Genomic DNA, 15,863 nt, shown 5'->3' on the forward strand with positions numbered 1-15,863 from the left:
GAAGACTAATACAATGGAAGGGAGAAAGCACTTGGTAACAGGTAATACTTAAACCTTACTCTCATTGGAATTGGTTCAGAGAGGGAAGAACAGTCATATTCATTGGGGTACAGAATTGTGACTTACACTGGGGAGGGGAGTAATACAAGGGAGGAAGAGGTTGGTGGGATGATCAAAAGACCTTATAGTAAGATAGGAATAAGAAGGGAGGTGGTGGGAAGGCAAGTAATGTAAGGGAGGTGGAAAAGGGGAAACTGACTGAAAGCAAAACACTGGAGGGGAGGGAAAGAGTGAAAGGTGAAAGGTGAGGATTAAAGGAGAAAGTCAAAATGGAGGGGAATGCACAGATGGTAATCTATGAATATAAAGGGGATGAACTTACATGGAAGTGGATAACAGAATGGTAAGCAGGAAGGTAATTACATCTTCATAAAAGGCATTATAGATAATGAAGAAACATCATTACTTAACATATATGCGCCAAATGGTAACACATCCAGGTTTTTAAAGGAGAAACTAAAGGTGCTTATGGAGGAAATAGATAGTAAAACTATACCAGTAGGGGACTTCAACCTTCTCTATCAGAACAAAATTAATAAAAAAACAAAAAAATAAATAAGAAAGAAGTGAGTGAAGTGAGTAGAATGTTAGAGAAATTAGAGTTAATAGATATCTGGAGAAAATTGACTAGGGATGAAAAGAATGTATCTTCTTTTCAGCAGCACATGGTACATATACAAAGATTGACCACTCACTAGAGCATAAAAACATCACAAAAAATGCAGAAAAGCAGAAATAAAATATAACCTTCTGAGATCATAATGCAATAAAAATTACAATTAAAAAGGGTTCATGGAGATTTATTAAAAATAAGTTGGAGGGGGCAGCTGGGTAGCTCAGTGGATTGAGAGCCATCGTAGAGACAGGAGGTCCTAGGTTCAAATCTGGCCTCAGACAGTTCCCAGCTGTGTGACCCTGGGCAAGTCACTTGACCCCTATTGCCCACCCTTACCAATCTTCCACCTATGAGAAAATACACATAAGTACAAGGGTTTAAAAAAAAATAAGTTGGAGTGGGCAGCTAGGTAGCTCAGTGGATTGAGAGCCATCCCAGAGACAGGAGGTCCTAGGTTCAAATCTGGCCTCAGACAGTTCCCAGCTGTGTGACCCTGGACAAGTCACTTGACCCCCATTGCCCACCCTTACCACTCTTCCATCAAGGAGCCAATACATAGAAGTTAAGGGTTTAAAAAAACAAACAAAAATAAGTTGGAAACTGAATAATCTAATTCTTTACAACTGTTGGGTCAAAGAACAAATCATAGAAGTAATTACTGATTTCATTGAAGAGAATGACAATGAGGAGACAACATATCAAAACCTATGGGTTACAGCCAAAGCAGTACTTTGGGGTAAACTTATATCTCTGAATGTCTATATCAATAAAATAGAGAAAAAGGAGATCAATGAATTGGGCATGCAACAAAAAAAAAACCTAGAAAAAGGACAAATTAAAATAAATAATGAGCAGGATGATTTTCGAAAAACCTAGAAAGTCTTACATGAACTGATTTAGAATGAAGTGATCAGAACTAGGAGGACATTGTACACAATAACAGTAATAATGTGTCATGAAACAATTGTGATTGACAGCTCTTCTCAGCGATACAAGAATCTGAGCAATACAATGAATTCATAATTAAAAATGCCATCTACCTCCAGAGAAATAACTGATGGAGCTATAGCAAAGCATACTTTATTTTCCTTCCTTCCTTCCTTCCTTCCTTCCTTCCTTCTTTCCTTCCTTCCTTTCTTCCTTCCTCCCTTTCTCCCTCCCTCTCTCTTTCTTTCTTTCCTTCCTTCTTCTTCAAATAACTATGTTTCAATGTAGAAATAAATTATAGAGGATATAGTCTTAGAGATGCAAAGGGGCCTTAGACACCATTTTAGTCCATCTTCCATATTTTACAGATGAGAAAAATGAGACTCAGAATTGTTAAATAACTTGCCCAAGTTATTTAGCCTAGCCAACACAGGCAGTAGAAAGTAGTAGAACTGAAATTTGAACCCAAGTCATCTGACTCCAAATCCAGGACTACTTTCAATGCCTTTCCAATGGGATAAGTACTGAGAGAAAGGCAAAGTGTTATGAGAGTATGGAGGCAAAGATTATTTCTGGCAAGAGGGAGGGATCAAGGAAGACTTCAGATAAGGAAGCATATAAACTGAGTCTTGAAGGATGTCTGGTACATTAACAGGTGGAGAAGGAGAAAGATATTAGAGGTAGAGAAGTTATGAAGGCAAGAAAATATTAGGCACATTTGGAAGTGGAGCCTAATGTATCTTGATCAAACCTTAGTGTAGGAGGAGGGAAGTAGATCAGATAAGGAGAGAAAGATAGGCAGGGAGGACCAGTTTACAAGTGCTGAGTGAGGGAGTTTGAGCTCTACTCAGAGGTAATGGAAAGTCATTGGCATTTTCTAAGTAGGTAAGTGACAGTCAAATTCTTAGTAACCCAGGTAAGGACATCTCCACCATATTGTTGTTAAGTTGTGTCTGTCTATTTGTGGTCCTGTGGATCATACTATTCATGGAGTTTTCTTGATAAAGATAATAGAGTGGTTCGCCATTTCCTTCTCCAGTGGATTAAGGCAAACAGGTTAAGTAACTTTCCCACTGTCACATAGCTAGTATATGTCTGAGGCCTAATTTAAACTCAAGTCTTCCTGATTCCAGGCTCAGTACTTTATCTATTTAGACACCTAACTGCCTGCTTATGGCCTCAATGCCCTGGTTATTCTGGGGCCATACCTATTCAGATATCAAATTGGGAAAATAGAGTGGAGAAAGTTTAAGCATGCAGATTCATGCTTAAACTTTCTCCACCCTATTAATCTAACTACTCCCCCCACGTCCCTGTTACCCTCATGTCTTTTTTTGCTTTTTGACTTTTCTTGTAATATCTTGGTTTTTGTCGTTTATTTGTCTGTTTCTGAAGACATACCTCCCACAGCCTGCAATTTGTCCTGATCCCGTTTATAAGTTGATGCTCAGCTGCTGGAGAAGAGACACCAAAAACCGTCCCTCATTCCAAGAAATCCACCTTCTACTTCTCCAGCAAGGAAATGGAGAGGAATGATGGTATCAACCCTGGAGCACCTCTGATGGTCCCTGGCTCTCCCCTTAAAACCTACCACTTCTCCAAATCTAAGCCACTTCACCTGGACTTCTAATGGACCCTGGGAGGCAGAGGCTTCTTTGTTTTTCTCCTTTTTATTTTTTAACATTAAAGAACCCCCCCCCAAAAAAAAAGAAAAAAAGAAAGAAAAAAGTCTAGGTCAGAGGAAGTCTAAAAAAAGAAATCTCAGCTGACATACCAAAGTTGGATGACAAAGGCTAGAAAATTCAAATAATTTATAATGTTAAATATGCTTGTTTATAAATGTGCAAATTCTGTGATTTTTTTTCCTTCTGTGTTTCCCTTTTTAGGAAGCATTTAACAAATCAGAACAGAGAAAGACTTGAAGGATACACGGGGTATGCTGTGGGGGTATGTTTAAGCTAAAGGGTTCAGAGAGGCACCAGATTATGGACTGATCATGAGTTTTGAGTTTTAATGTGGTCTTTCTCATTAACTCATAAGCTAACCTGGATCAGTAATTGAATATTTCTTCACAATAGTGTCATATGTAGGAATGGTTCTGATAGCATATTTGTAAACACACACATACATATACACACAACAATGATGACAACGACAATTACGAACCCAGGTCCTGTGGAGATAGGAACTCTGCTCCCATGTCTGACAGTGGAGGGTAGCAGCATGGTAGAAAGAATCCAAGAGAAATAGGAAAGGTAAGAGGATTTGCTAAAGATGAAGCATCCTTTGCAAAGAAAGGAGATTAGGCAATTGTAGGAAAAAAGGGGTATGTGAATATAATCTGTACAAGTGTGGAATATCCATTTACAATCCCAATAGGAGCTCCTGGACTGTATTTCTCTTCAGTTGATTCAAGTATATTCAGATATGGATTTCTCCAAGGAAGAACTGATTTTAAATCAGATTCAAGGCATATCTGGGACTGGTAAACCATGGTTGAGATTGTTATTATAGTGTCTTAGCCATGGAATGACCTTAGAAATCAATTCCAAGTTCAAGAGATCTATGAGAGGTACAATCCCAGTTATCATCTCCAGGGACGATTGTGAGCCGATACTTAGCATTCTTGTCCTTTACTCATTGTCTGGATTCATCTATTGGATGGGGCTTCTTTTAGACTTCTAGAAAATGGCATCTACCTACAGCAGCATATGAGAAATACAGCAAAAGATAACCACAACAGTTATTCCCTCCTATAGACTCTCTGTATCTTTGTTGTACCTGACAAAACCAGTAGAAAGTAGAACATAAGGCTGGGTTCTCCTCCTTTGGACACTTGGGTCATTCCTTAAATTTTCCCAAATTTGTGTTAAAATGGTCTCAGAGGTGATTCTGAATGTTCACCAACTCCAAGCTCTCCAGAAAAACTAAACTTCAACTCAAAATAGACGGAGAGACAGAAAGAATTTCAGAGCTATGACCATGGAGACACATTAGAGACACAGAGTAATGAAATTTGGAAGGGACCAGCATCATTTCCCTAGAATATACTTCCTTCCTCCCCTAATCTCCAGAGGTCACATTGCAGGTGAGATCCTCCCTACTCATGCCATTTTCAGTGACCTGTTTCATTTCAGGACATGTTTTCTCTCACTGATGGCCAGACACTTGGTGCCAGGCCAATTCCATCTCTCTAGTAGCAGTCAGTCCTTTGGCAACACAAAAACCTCTGGGTCTCCTGGAGGCATTTTTCCTACCCCCTGCAACTGTACTTCATGTGAACTGCCTTTTTGCCCTAGGTCTCCAAATTTTTAATTACAGCTCTGGATTTCAGGACATATTTTCCAAACCAAGAAGCCAAGCCACTATCTCACAGCTCTCTCCACTCTCTCTATCCAATTTAAACAACTCTTCAAGATTCTGATTCTCAACCAGTTTTCAGAATCACTACTAGGGCAAAAGTGCAGACTGAAATCCTAGATTCTCAGCTTTAACCCACTGCCCCTAAAAGAGGCCAGGTCAGAGGCATGAGTTTCTTGATACACCTTCTTTCTTCCTCTCCGTTATTCTCCTTGATTCTGAAGCAATTCATCTGACTGATGCTTTTGTGTACTAAAGTACACAAAATTCATATATTTGAAGCTAGCTTATTTAGACTAGATTGGTCTGACCCTAGAAAACCACTTCAGAGAGCTACCAAATTGACTCAAACTGGCAGTTTGCATATAGTAGTAGGTGCTTAATAAATGTTTGTCAAATTGAAATGTTAAAGGTGCTATCACCAAACGCTTTCTCCTTTTCTTGGATGTGAGTTTGATCTTCAAATATTTAAGCTTTAAAATTAAGACAGTCTCAAATACCATCCAAAAAGCATGTAGAATCATAGCATGATGGAATCTCAGAAGTGGAAGGGACCTTAGTCCAGCCATGACCTGAGCAGGAATTTCCTTCTATCATATGCTCCATAGTGGTCATCTAGCTTCTATCTGAAGACTTTTACTAATAAGGAATATTTAGTATGGGGACCAAGAAATCATCAATGAATCAATCATCAAACATTTTTAAAGCACCTACTAAATTTGCCCAATACTATGCTAGATTCAGGAGATATAAATACAGGAGTAAAATAGTCTGGACCTCAGAGAGTTTACTCTCTGGGAGGACTACTGGGAGGACATATCATGTTCATAGGGAAGTAAATATGGGATATATGCAAAACAAAGACTAAATGGAAGGAAGAGAACCTCCATAGTATATGATCAGGGCATTTCTGAGAACAATAAATTAAAAGTAGGGAAATCCCCTACAACATGTTGCATGAGGCCTCAGAGTTTAAGAGTAGACCACTGACCATAAGACACATTTCTTTAATTTCAAGAGGGAAGTATGGAATTGTTGAGCAAAGAAGGAAGAGAGAAACAGATGCTTTGGCAAACATGGAACTTTTCTCGTTCCCATTGGAGTCAATTCTCATGTTCGGAGATGATGTGACATCTCTCTAAGCAGTGTTTTTAGACATTTCAAATCCCAAGTTGTAACTATGCCAGTGACTATGGAGAGAACTATAACCAGACTTGGAAGGTTTACTCCTAATGAAGAGAATAATCCAATGCAGAAAGCAGATTAAAGTTTGAGGGAAAGAGAAGAAGCCAAAGATATTGTGGGTAATGAGGAAAGGCTGTAATGTAATGTTGACTGAAGAGTGTTGAGGATGGGGTGGAGGATGAAGTTTGGCAAGAAGAGAAGAGGCAGAATCAAAGAGCAAGCATATTTTGTTAAATGATGGATTGCAGAGACAGCGAGAAACAAAGAGGAAGAGAGACAGAGACAGAGAAGATGGAGTAAGAAAGTTTTCAGATTATAACGAGGATGGAATGATATATATCATACGAAGGAAGTTACAGCTGAAGTGATGTTGTGGCAAGAGACATTGGATGGCACAAGTGAGTGTACTGAAGATAAGAAGAGGGTGACAAGGAATAAAGGACAATGGAGCTGTTCAGGGTGGGATGAGAGGAATTCTTGAAAGCTTTAGAAGCCGTACTCATCCACCAGAGGGTAGCATTGTCCTACAACAGAAGCACATGAGGGAGGCCTCTTTTTTTGAGGTTTTGTAGATAATAATGGGTTAAAGTATTTAGAGCAAGCCTGAAATTTCAGACAGATTTGAGCCAAATCTCTCTTGGCACTTTGTTCTGGAATTTACCTCCTGGTACAAAGAAAGAGTAAATCTAAGCAAAAACCAATGACTATTCAGTCTCCTACTAACCCTTCTTCTATCTGCAGACTTTGGTTTTATTAACTTACTAGGCCAATGCTGGATATATGTCTAGGGATACTGATTTGGCCTTATTTGAAAGAAATGGGTATACTAGATTCTAATTGCATAGGCCAGGTAAACAGAAATGCAATGAAAATGCTCCAAAGAGGACTGGACCATCCAACTTCAAGAAGAATGTATAGATAGGATGATTTTCTTGAATATCTTGTCAGTCCTAAGCTTCTCTAAATCTAGAGCACACTTGTTGCACCCTATGCTGTTTTTCTATGGGCTATTGGCTTTTTCTGGCTACCTTTTTTCATGGTTGGATCCCACTGAAACAGGAAAAGTGCAGATGCTAATAACTATAATAGCCAAGAAAGCCCATGGCATAACCAAGAAAACACAGATCATTTATATCCAACTTCTGCCACGTATCAGGAACCCCCATTGCATGATTTCTCTGGAAGGTCCTAGACTAAGCAGTACGGGAGCTCTATAACATGTTTCCTAAGTCTCTCTTGCTCCTCATTAATCCACTTATCCCACTGGCTAATACTGAAGAATCATTGTAGATATGATCACTGTCAGGAGTAGGAAAGTTCAGTGTGAAGCTTATCCAAACAGTGCCTCTTCTAAGGAAAGACATTCAATGGCATGGAATCTTAGAAAGGAGTGACTCTTCTTGCTTCAAGATGAATGCAGTTTTTAAATTTTTCTTTTGAAAATGAAATCCTCCCAGTAAGAAGCCCACCAGGCATACATGGATGTGGGTTCTTCTCTTGCATCTATCACAGAAATTCTACCAGTTTCACTAACACTCATGCTTGCAACACTCAGAGTGGTCAAAGCCAAGCTGTAGAAATCATTAGCTTGAGTCAGAAATGACTGCTATCTTGTCAAAGGAATATTCAACCAATATAAGAAAGAAATATATAAAGTTTATGTTCCACATGGGGTGAGCTAATTCCATTTATACAGTGTGAAGATATTTTTCCATTAAGGCTTATAAAGACTCAGGTTTTTCACATGACCCACAAGGAAGTAAATGTGTTAAATATCAACAATGTGGAGGTAGTCTGCATATTTTAGGTAAAAGAGAGGATGGAGAAGGAGGTGGTCCAAGGAAAGAAATATGTTGAAAAGAAACAGCTTCTGTGTTAAGCAAAACCATAAATGGGAAGATAAAAATTTAGGAATCTGATTATTCAGAAAAGTGAAGAGCATCATGGCTGAGCAGGACCACTAGAAGTTTGTTTCTAACTATAATTCATAGGCTCCAGTTTTGCAATAGATCAACCAAATCCTTTCCTTTGAGCATGTTTGAATGTGCATAGTTCTCAGAATGTTCCTGGAATATAGGCATCCTAGTCCACACAGAAAGATGCCTCTAAATTGCAACTTAAATGTTTTTACAAAATATATGAACGTCATTTCCTCTTGGTAAATATTCTTGGAATTTTGAATTAGAAGGTCAAAAGGCCCAAGTTGCTAATGGCGAGTTGATTTTCTACATTGCAAGCTCATTTGCTACAAATAGCTCCCCTACTAGCTGTCATGATCATACAGTAGATGGTTGTTTTGTTTTTGTAATATTCTTAGTTCTTCCTGCTTTGTGATTTAGCCTGATTGGATATGGTAAGAGAAATTCTGTCCAGGTGCAATTCTGTTGAATATAAGAGGGAACATTATCAATCCAGGTGTAAAAGAGATGCTGTGTAACAGGTAGAATGCTTTTCTTAATCAATAAAAAGGACCATTAAAATCTAGTGCTTACTGTTCTAGAGAGATAGGGATATGTGTTTTTTTAAAGACATGAAAACAACCTCAGGGAGATATGAACTCTTTATGTTTGTTGGCTGAAGGATGTGACGACCTTTCCTATTGTGTCTCTAGCTAGAGAAAAGAATACCAGGTAGTCCCTGTGGGTAATTGTGGCCAGAGAATAAGAGAATTTCCCAAATTAAGCCAATGTTTCCACTGACAGTGAGTGAAAAAGAACATTCTGAAAGTAGCATTGGACATGGCTCCCTTTCGTCTTTCCCTTTTCATCAAGCATGGGTCCAATAGCTTATCTTCAGAAGAGAAGGACAATTTTATCTTCTTCTTTATCCATTATCAAGATGAAAAGGACCACTGGATTCCTAAGTAGCCCAACCACTACTATGGACTAAGCTGATTCTATTTAGAAAACCTGTCCTGAAGCATTAGAATCACACTGTTATTCTGTAATCACTGCTTCAAATTAATAGGATTATAGATTTAAATATCAAATTAGATGGAGTTGGAGGGGAGGATAATAGACCTGTTAGAGCTGAAATGGAGTAAAAAGAAAGTTATCATTAATATTTTTTCACCTAAATACATGGTGCAAAATAATCAGGAAAGAGTGAATTTTTATTTCCATGAATATTTTCTTTTCTTTTTTTTTTTTTTTAATTTTAAACCCTTAACTTCTGTGTATTGACTTATAGGTGGAAGATTGGTAAGGGTAGGCAATGGGGGTCCAGTGACTTGCCCAGGGTCACACAGCTGGGAAGTGTCTGAGGCTGGATTTGAACCTAGGACCTCCTGTCTCTAGGCCTGGCTCTCAATCCACTGAGCTACCCAGCTGCCCCCACCCATGAATATTTTCTTAAATGTTAAAGGAAGAGTGAGGAAGGTAAAAATACTACCCAAATCAAGATAGTACAGAATTCCAATGTAAGATGTCAATTCCCCTTCCTTTGTACATTCACTAATAGTTCCAAATCTATAATATCCAATTTGTGGTGATAGCTTATCTGTCGATAGATTTGAACCCAAACTCTTTGGTCCCAAACGTGGGCCTTTCCCAATAAGCTAAATAGCAGCTCCTTCAGTCATTCTTGAGAAATACTTTGCAGGACTCTCTGAGAGGAAGGAGAATATAATCAGGGCCATAAATTTGGAGCAGGCAGGCTGATGTGAATTCAGTGTCAAAGCAGTCTGCATACAGAGAATCTAGGAGAAATTTGGGAAAGCAGAAAGGGCTAAAATAATCACATTAAAAGAAAAGGTTTATTCTTAATATAGAGGTTTAGAAATTTAGAGTTCAGGTGACATCTGCATGTACACCAAACTTGAATAGTTTGTGTGGTCCACCCTGGTGCCATTTTATCTTTAGGGTTATTTTCTTCTTCCCTCACTCCATTTTTGGGTAATCTTTTATGGAGAACTTGGGTCTCTAAAACAGAGTGGTACATTCCTCCTGAGGACAGTGAATATCTGTGCCCTGTTCTGTCCCTCCTAACAGCTCAGAGGACATTGTGTCCTATTGAGTGCTGATGAATAGCAAGCCGATTTAATCTCCGTTTATAGAAATCATACTCATTCCAAAATAGAATATATACAAATTCTCTGTATTTGAAAAATGAGATGTGATACCCATTGTATATTTTCTTTTCTTCTTTATTTATTCTCTGTAAGTCCATTTGTCAGATGATAAAATGTAAATAATAATGATTAAAGAAATATGCTGCTGATGGAGTTTTTTTTTTTTTTAAATGTGCATACCCACCACCTCTGGGCTTTGCCCTTTGGAGAGGGAAGGCAGAACTCTGGGGAAGTGAAGGCTGGGATGTGGGAGCAAAGCTGAGGGGACATTTAGCATCCATCAGAGTATTTATATAAAGCTCTAAATATTGGTTTCTACATGTGGACAAGAACATTGTGATCTCAGAGATTTTGCTGTTCTGTAGACTTGACCAACCTTATTAACTCAGTCCCATTCAACCATAATAAAGATGAGGATTTAATGTCTTCATAGGACAAACAGTTCCCCCCAAATACCAAGGTTGAAGGAGGCAACTTTTGTTATAGAGTTAATATACAAAATCCTTCCTGTTCAGTTTCACCTCTTCACAGACTTCCCCCAAATGTCTACCCCCATAGGAAATAGCAATAATCATTCAGAACAGGCAGAATAGTGGATCGGCTCTGTTTATATGAAGTTCAGTTCAGGACTGAAACCCAGTAACAAATTTCTCCCCTACTTCCTTTTTTCCAGAGAAATTCCAAATGTTTGTCTAATGATCATAATGGAATAGGGAAAATGATAAATTCTAAGAAGAAAATGGAATACCTCTAGGTCAGTGGTTCCCAAACTTTTTTGGCCTACTGCCCCCTTTCCAGAAAAAATATTACTTAGCCCCCTGGAAATTAATTTTTTTTAAATGTTAATAGCAATTAATAGGAAAGATAAATGCACCTGGGGCCATCACCACTCTCCTGGATCGCTGCAGCACCCACCAGGGGGCGGTGGTGCCCACTTTTCAAATCACTGCTTTAGGGGTATAGTTTACATTTAGAAGTAATCAGTCCATTTTCTTTCTTGCTTCAGAAACCTGAATTAAAGGCAGTGCCTTCCTTGACTAGGAGTTATAGAAGCTTTTGTTCAAATAAGGCCAATTGTAGAAGTAGTCATGAAAGCATTAGGGAGAAAGCATGTCGGCCCATAGGGAGCTCATGGCTGGCTTCAGTTGGAAAAAGAGGCAAGTGAGTTCCAGAGCCATTTGAGGTGGGTAGAGACACTTCTTTTAAGGGGCTCTGACTTTGCCTTGGTAATTCCGAAGCAATACAGAAATTTGAGTTGGCCCTGAGATAAAAAAGAACCCAGAATAATGTATGATGGTAGGGGTAGAAGTGAAAACCTTCCCAGTAGCAAATGAAATAGTCATAAGAAATGTCATAATCAATTCTTAGTAACCTTCTAAGCAAAATATTGTTATATTGCAGCTTTTTCTTATCTAGACATTTGGTCCATAGTTCTCCATTCATACAATATCCTCAAACCTGGCAACACAACCTGCCAAGGAAGCAGCAGGAAGCATGAAAGGAAGTAGAATTGTAATTATGGGCCTGAACCCTAACCCTTCTACGTTGTAATTGGCAGATGGTCATCCAGACTTTTCTTGAAGAACTCCAGAGAAGGGCAACTGCTTCCTTCTGGGCCAGCCTATACTACTACTACTGCTTATCAATCCTAAATCTGGGACTTTGAAACATAAACTCGTTCCTCTTTGTTCTGGGGATACTCTTAACAAACCTTAATAAATCCTTCAAATAGTGGAAGACAACTCCAATGCCCTATTGTCCCTCACACTTACCATATTTGCCAACCCACCACTGCTCCCCACCCAAGTTCCTCTTCTCTAGACTAAAAATCTCTAGTTTCCTTCAATTCCTAGCACTTAACTTCTGTCTGGTTCACTGTATGTAGGTGCTTAGTAAATGCTAGTTATCAGTCAATAAACATTAATTAAGTAAAAACTATATATCAGACCCTGTGCTAAGAACTGGAAATACTAATATAAAACAAAACAAAAGCCTACAGTCACTGCCTTCAAGGCACTTACAATCTAATGGGGAAAAAATGAACAAAAGAGATCTGAAAAGCTGGGAGTGTTAGGGGATGGTGGTGGTGAAGGAAGGTACCTGACCTACAGGTGTGATGGAGAAGTCCAGAAGAGTCCATCCAGGTGGGAAATGAAGAGATGACTGCCTTAGGTGCCCTCCTTAAATGGAAGTTCTGGGAGGATCTCCATTTCCACCCTTAAATCAGAAGGGAGAAGAGTTAGAAGGACAGAAGATACTGATAAGGGCTAAATTGATCTTATAGGATGAAAAGAGATTCCTTGGGTATGATGGAGAGTATCATAAAAATATGGTATTTAGGTGGGGGGTTTGTATACCAGGCAGAGCACTAAAGGAATCTTGCTTTACTCAAATACTTTTCTTAATGAAGCCCAAGATTGCTTTAGCTTCATATAGTTTATAAAACATATTCCATATAATTAGATATATATATATATATATATATATATATTTACATCTCTCTCTCTAAAACTAAGGTCTGGGCAGTTCCTTCCTAATAGAGATTGGGTTCTAGGCTCACTGAACTAGGTTCTGTGTTGGAAGGTCAAATCCCATTGAGAGGGTCAAGTTTATGTCTCGCTGAATCTGCTCCTACCCAAGTAAAAATCTGAGGAAATCTCTAAAACAAACTTTAGATATAGCTTATGTCTAGGGCCTACTCAAAAGCCAAGTAATAGGATTTTTTCTTTAAAAAAAAAACAACTCAAAGTGCATTATGCATATCAAACATAACTGTTGTTTATTTCTTACACTAGAGAAAGTACATGATAACAAAGAACTAAGAGGTATGCCTGAAGAAATTCAGAAAACAAAAAGGATCTCAAATGTCCCATTATATTTATTTCACACAAAAAAAGCAACTCTGTAGGAGTGTTGCCCAGAAAATTCACATTTACCTTAATTTTGTACTGTCTGAGCAGCTTCTGAGGACCAGATCTCCTCAACACCAGGGCATGGCTTTCTTTTAATCCTTCAGTTATATATAAGAGCTGCCTGGAGCAGTCATATTCTCCTTTTAGAAGCAGATCATTATGGAACTCTCTTGATGGGCATCCAGCATCTAATTCAGCAATTCTCCAATTCATGAAGTAATTGCCAAGGCTGAGCATGTCCATTTTCATGGTGGTAGTTGCTAATGAGTGCTCAAGGAAAAATTCAGAGTGGCAGAAGGCAGACAGAGACTTGAAGTCCTAATTCAGATCCTTCTCAGCAAACAAAAAGTGATTGCCTTTGCCCCATGTATCTCTGACAAGCCGCCCTAGACAGGAAAGGAGAATATAGAGATTCAGCAGGGCAGATAGCAAGATGCCCCTTTTGGATAGGCCCCAGGATCATGATGCCACCACAGATGTCAATGATACACAAAATCTATGTCTAAGGAAGAGAAAATCTTTTCTGAAATTAAGGAGAAACTAAAAACTAAAACTAAAAAATGGCTATGGACAAATGCCTCTCAATCTCACCCACCTTGGCTTAGAGGGGACTGAGGTGAGTTTTCACTCACTAACCAGTCAAAACTAAAAGCTTAAAACAACAAAATATGTGCATAGAAACAAAAGCTGACTGTTGGACAATTCCTAAATGATATCTTATAAAGAAAATGTATTTTAAAATAATTAAATCACACAATAAGATATTAAGCTTCCTTTTGTTGGCTTAGAGCTATTTGAATCAAATCAATAGACTCCCAAAATCATTCCATAAGAAGCTACTTTGTGCAAAGCTAGCTTGGAGGGGCTGGAGCTAGAGAAAATGAAAACCTGGCCCTGTCCTCAAGGCATTTGCATTTTACTGGAGAGGATACAAGGAGCAAACATAAGTATATTCATGATCATTAGAGCAGGAGGCAGGAAACACTCACAACTCAACTAGGGAGAATCCAGAAAGCTTTCAGTAGGACATCTGGTTACTAAATTTTTTGTTCCACAATTTTTTTTCAAAAACCAAACAAATAAAATGTGTTATGGAACTCCAGGGTAATTTAATATACTACTCATTATATTCTTTTACACTTATGTATCAAGTGATTACAATAATTACCATCACCCTGGAAGAAACAACTTAGATCAAGTAGATGATCAGTAAGTAAAGGGAGACTTTTATTCAGGATGGAAGAATTGCAATTCAGGACAACATCCTGCCTTATTTAGACAGAGATGCCCAGGAAGGAAATGGAGAAGATTCTTATAGGGCTTTATTGAGGGAAACATATATTCTGGATACACAAAAGCCAAACTGCAGGAAGGGAGTGTTAAAGATGTTGAGGGATTATAAAAACAAGGACATAGAAATGTCCAAGGATCTATTGCTGTCTGGGAACAGGGGCATTTAGAAAGTGCTGCTCAGAGCAGAGTAGGGGCCTAGAATTTCCCAAGTATTGACAGTACAAAGATAACTTTATTCCAAAAAAATTCTAAATTAAAATTTACATTAGATCATTATAATCACAAAATATGTTTAATTCTTACAATAATGAAAATCTAAAAATGAAATTATAAACTAATTATTATACATTATAAATTATTTAATTATAAAATATTTATATACATTATAAGTGGGACATCCTATGAGAATTAAAGTAATCCAGAAGACCTCATGTGCTTATGATTATCTGCAAGACTTTATAGTAAATTTCATCTTATAAATTTTGTTGAATATAAATAACATTTTCATGAAATGTTATAACGTGAGATATTTAACACAATAATAATATATTATAAAGTAATATGCAAATAATATATGTGATTACATATGTTATGATTACAAAGATAAACACAATAACATGATATAATAATCACATCAAAACTTAATTTCTCTATTGAATTTTTTAAAATTTGAATGATAGTTTGAAATAATTGGCTCAAAAGTAGAAAATCACAGTCTTAGATTTGGCTTCTCATCACGTTTCTCTCTTCTATTTTAATTATTTTCCCAATTGCATGTGGAAGAACTTTTAACATTTTTTTTTACATTTTGAGTTCTAAATTCTTTCCTTCCTCTCTCCCCACCTCCCTGGGATAGCAAGCAATTTGATGTATAGATTATTCATGTGCTATCATGTAATACATATTTCCATATTCATCACATAGAAGAAGAAATATATCATTTAAAAAAGAACTTGAAAATAAAGATAAAAAATTATTTGCTTTGATAAGTATTCAGACTCCATCAGTTCTTTCTCTGGTGGTAGATAACCATTTTCATCACGAGTCTTTTGGAGTTGTCTTGGATCATTGCATTGCTGATAATAGCTATCATCATACAACATTGGCATTACTGTGCACAATCCTCTTGTTCTGCTCACTTCACTTTGCCTCAAATAATATAAATACTTTCAGGTTTTTTTTTTCCTGAAACTGTCTTTTTCATCATCTCTCATAGCACAGTAGTATTCTATCACCATCATATACAACTTGTTCAGCCATTCCCTGATTGATGGACATTCCCTCAATTTCCAATTCTTTGCCACTACAAAAAAGAGTTGCCATAAATATTTTTGTACCAAAAATGCCCCTTCCCTTTCAAAAATTGTTTTGTGGTATAGTAGTTCTGGATCAAAGGGTATGCATAGTTTTGTATCCCTTTGAGTGTGGCTCTAAATTGCTT

General features: G+C 37.7%; 1 protein-coding gene across 1 annotated transcript in view; it reads left to right on the plus strand.

The window, feature by feature from the left end:
- The window catches only part of DDR2 (discoidin domain receptor tyrosine kinase 2), a 146,889-nt gene extending 142,957 nt beyond the window's left edge, over positions 1 to 3,932 (plus strand). Inside the window, exon 20 of the mRNA XM_044674862.1 lies at positions 2,999 to 3,932. Within this exon, the coding sequence (XP_044530797.1) occupies positions 2,999 to 3,139 (141 nt within the window). The 3' untranslated portion in view covers positions 3,140 to 3,932. The remainder of the gene's footprint in view (positions 1 to 2,998) is intronic.
- Positions 3,933 to 15,863: the final 11,931 nt, after the last annotated feature.

This window comes from Gracilinanus agilis, chromosome 4, assembly GCF_016433145.1.
Source record: "Gracilinanus agilis isolate LMUSP501 chromosome 4, AgileGrace, whole genome shotgun sequence".
Lineage (NCBI taxonomy): Eukaryota > Metazoa > Chordata > Mammalia > Didelphimorphia > Didelphidae > Gracilinanus > Gracilinanus agilis.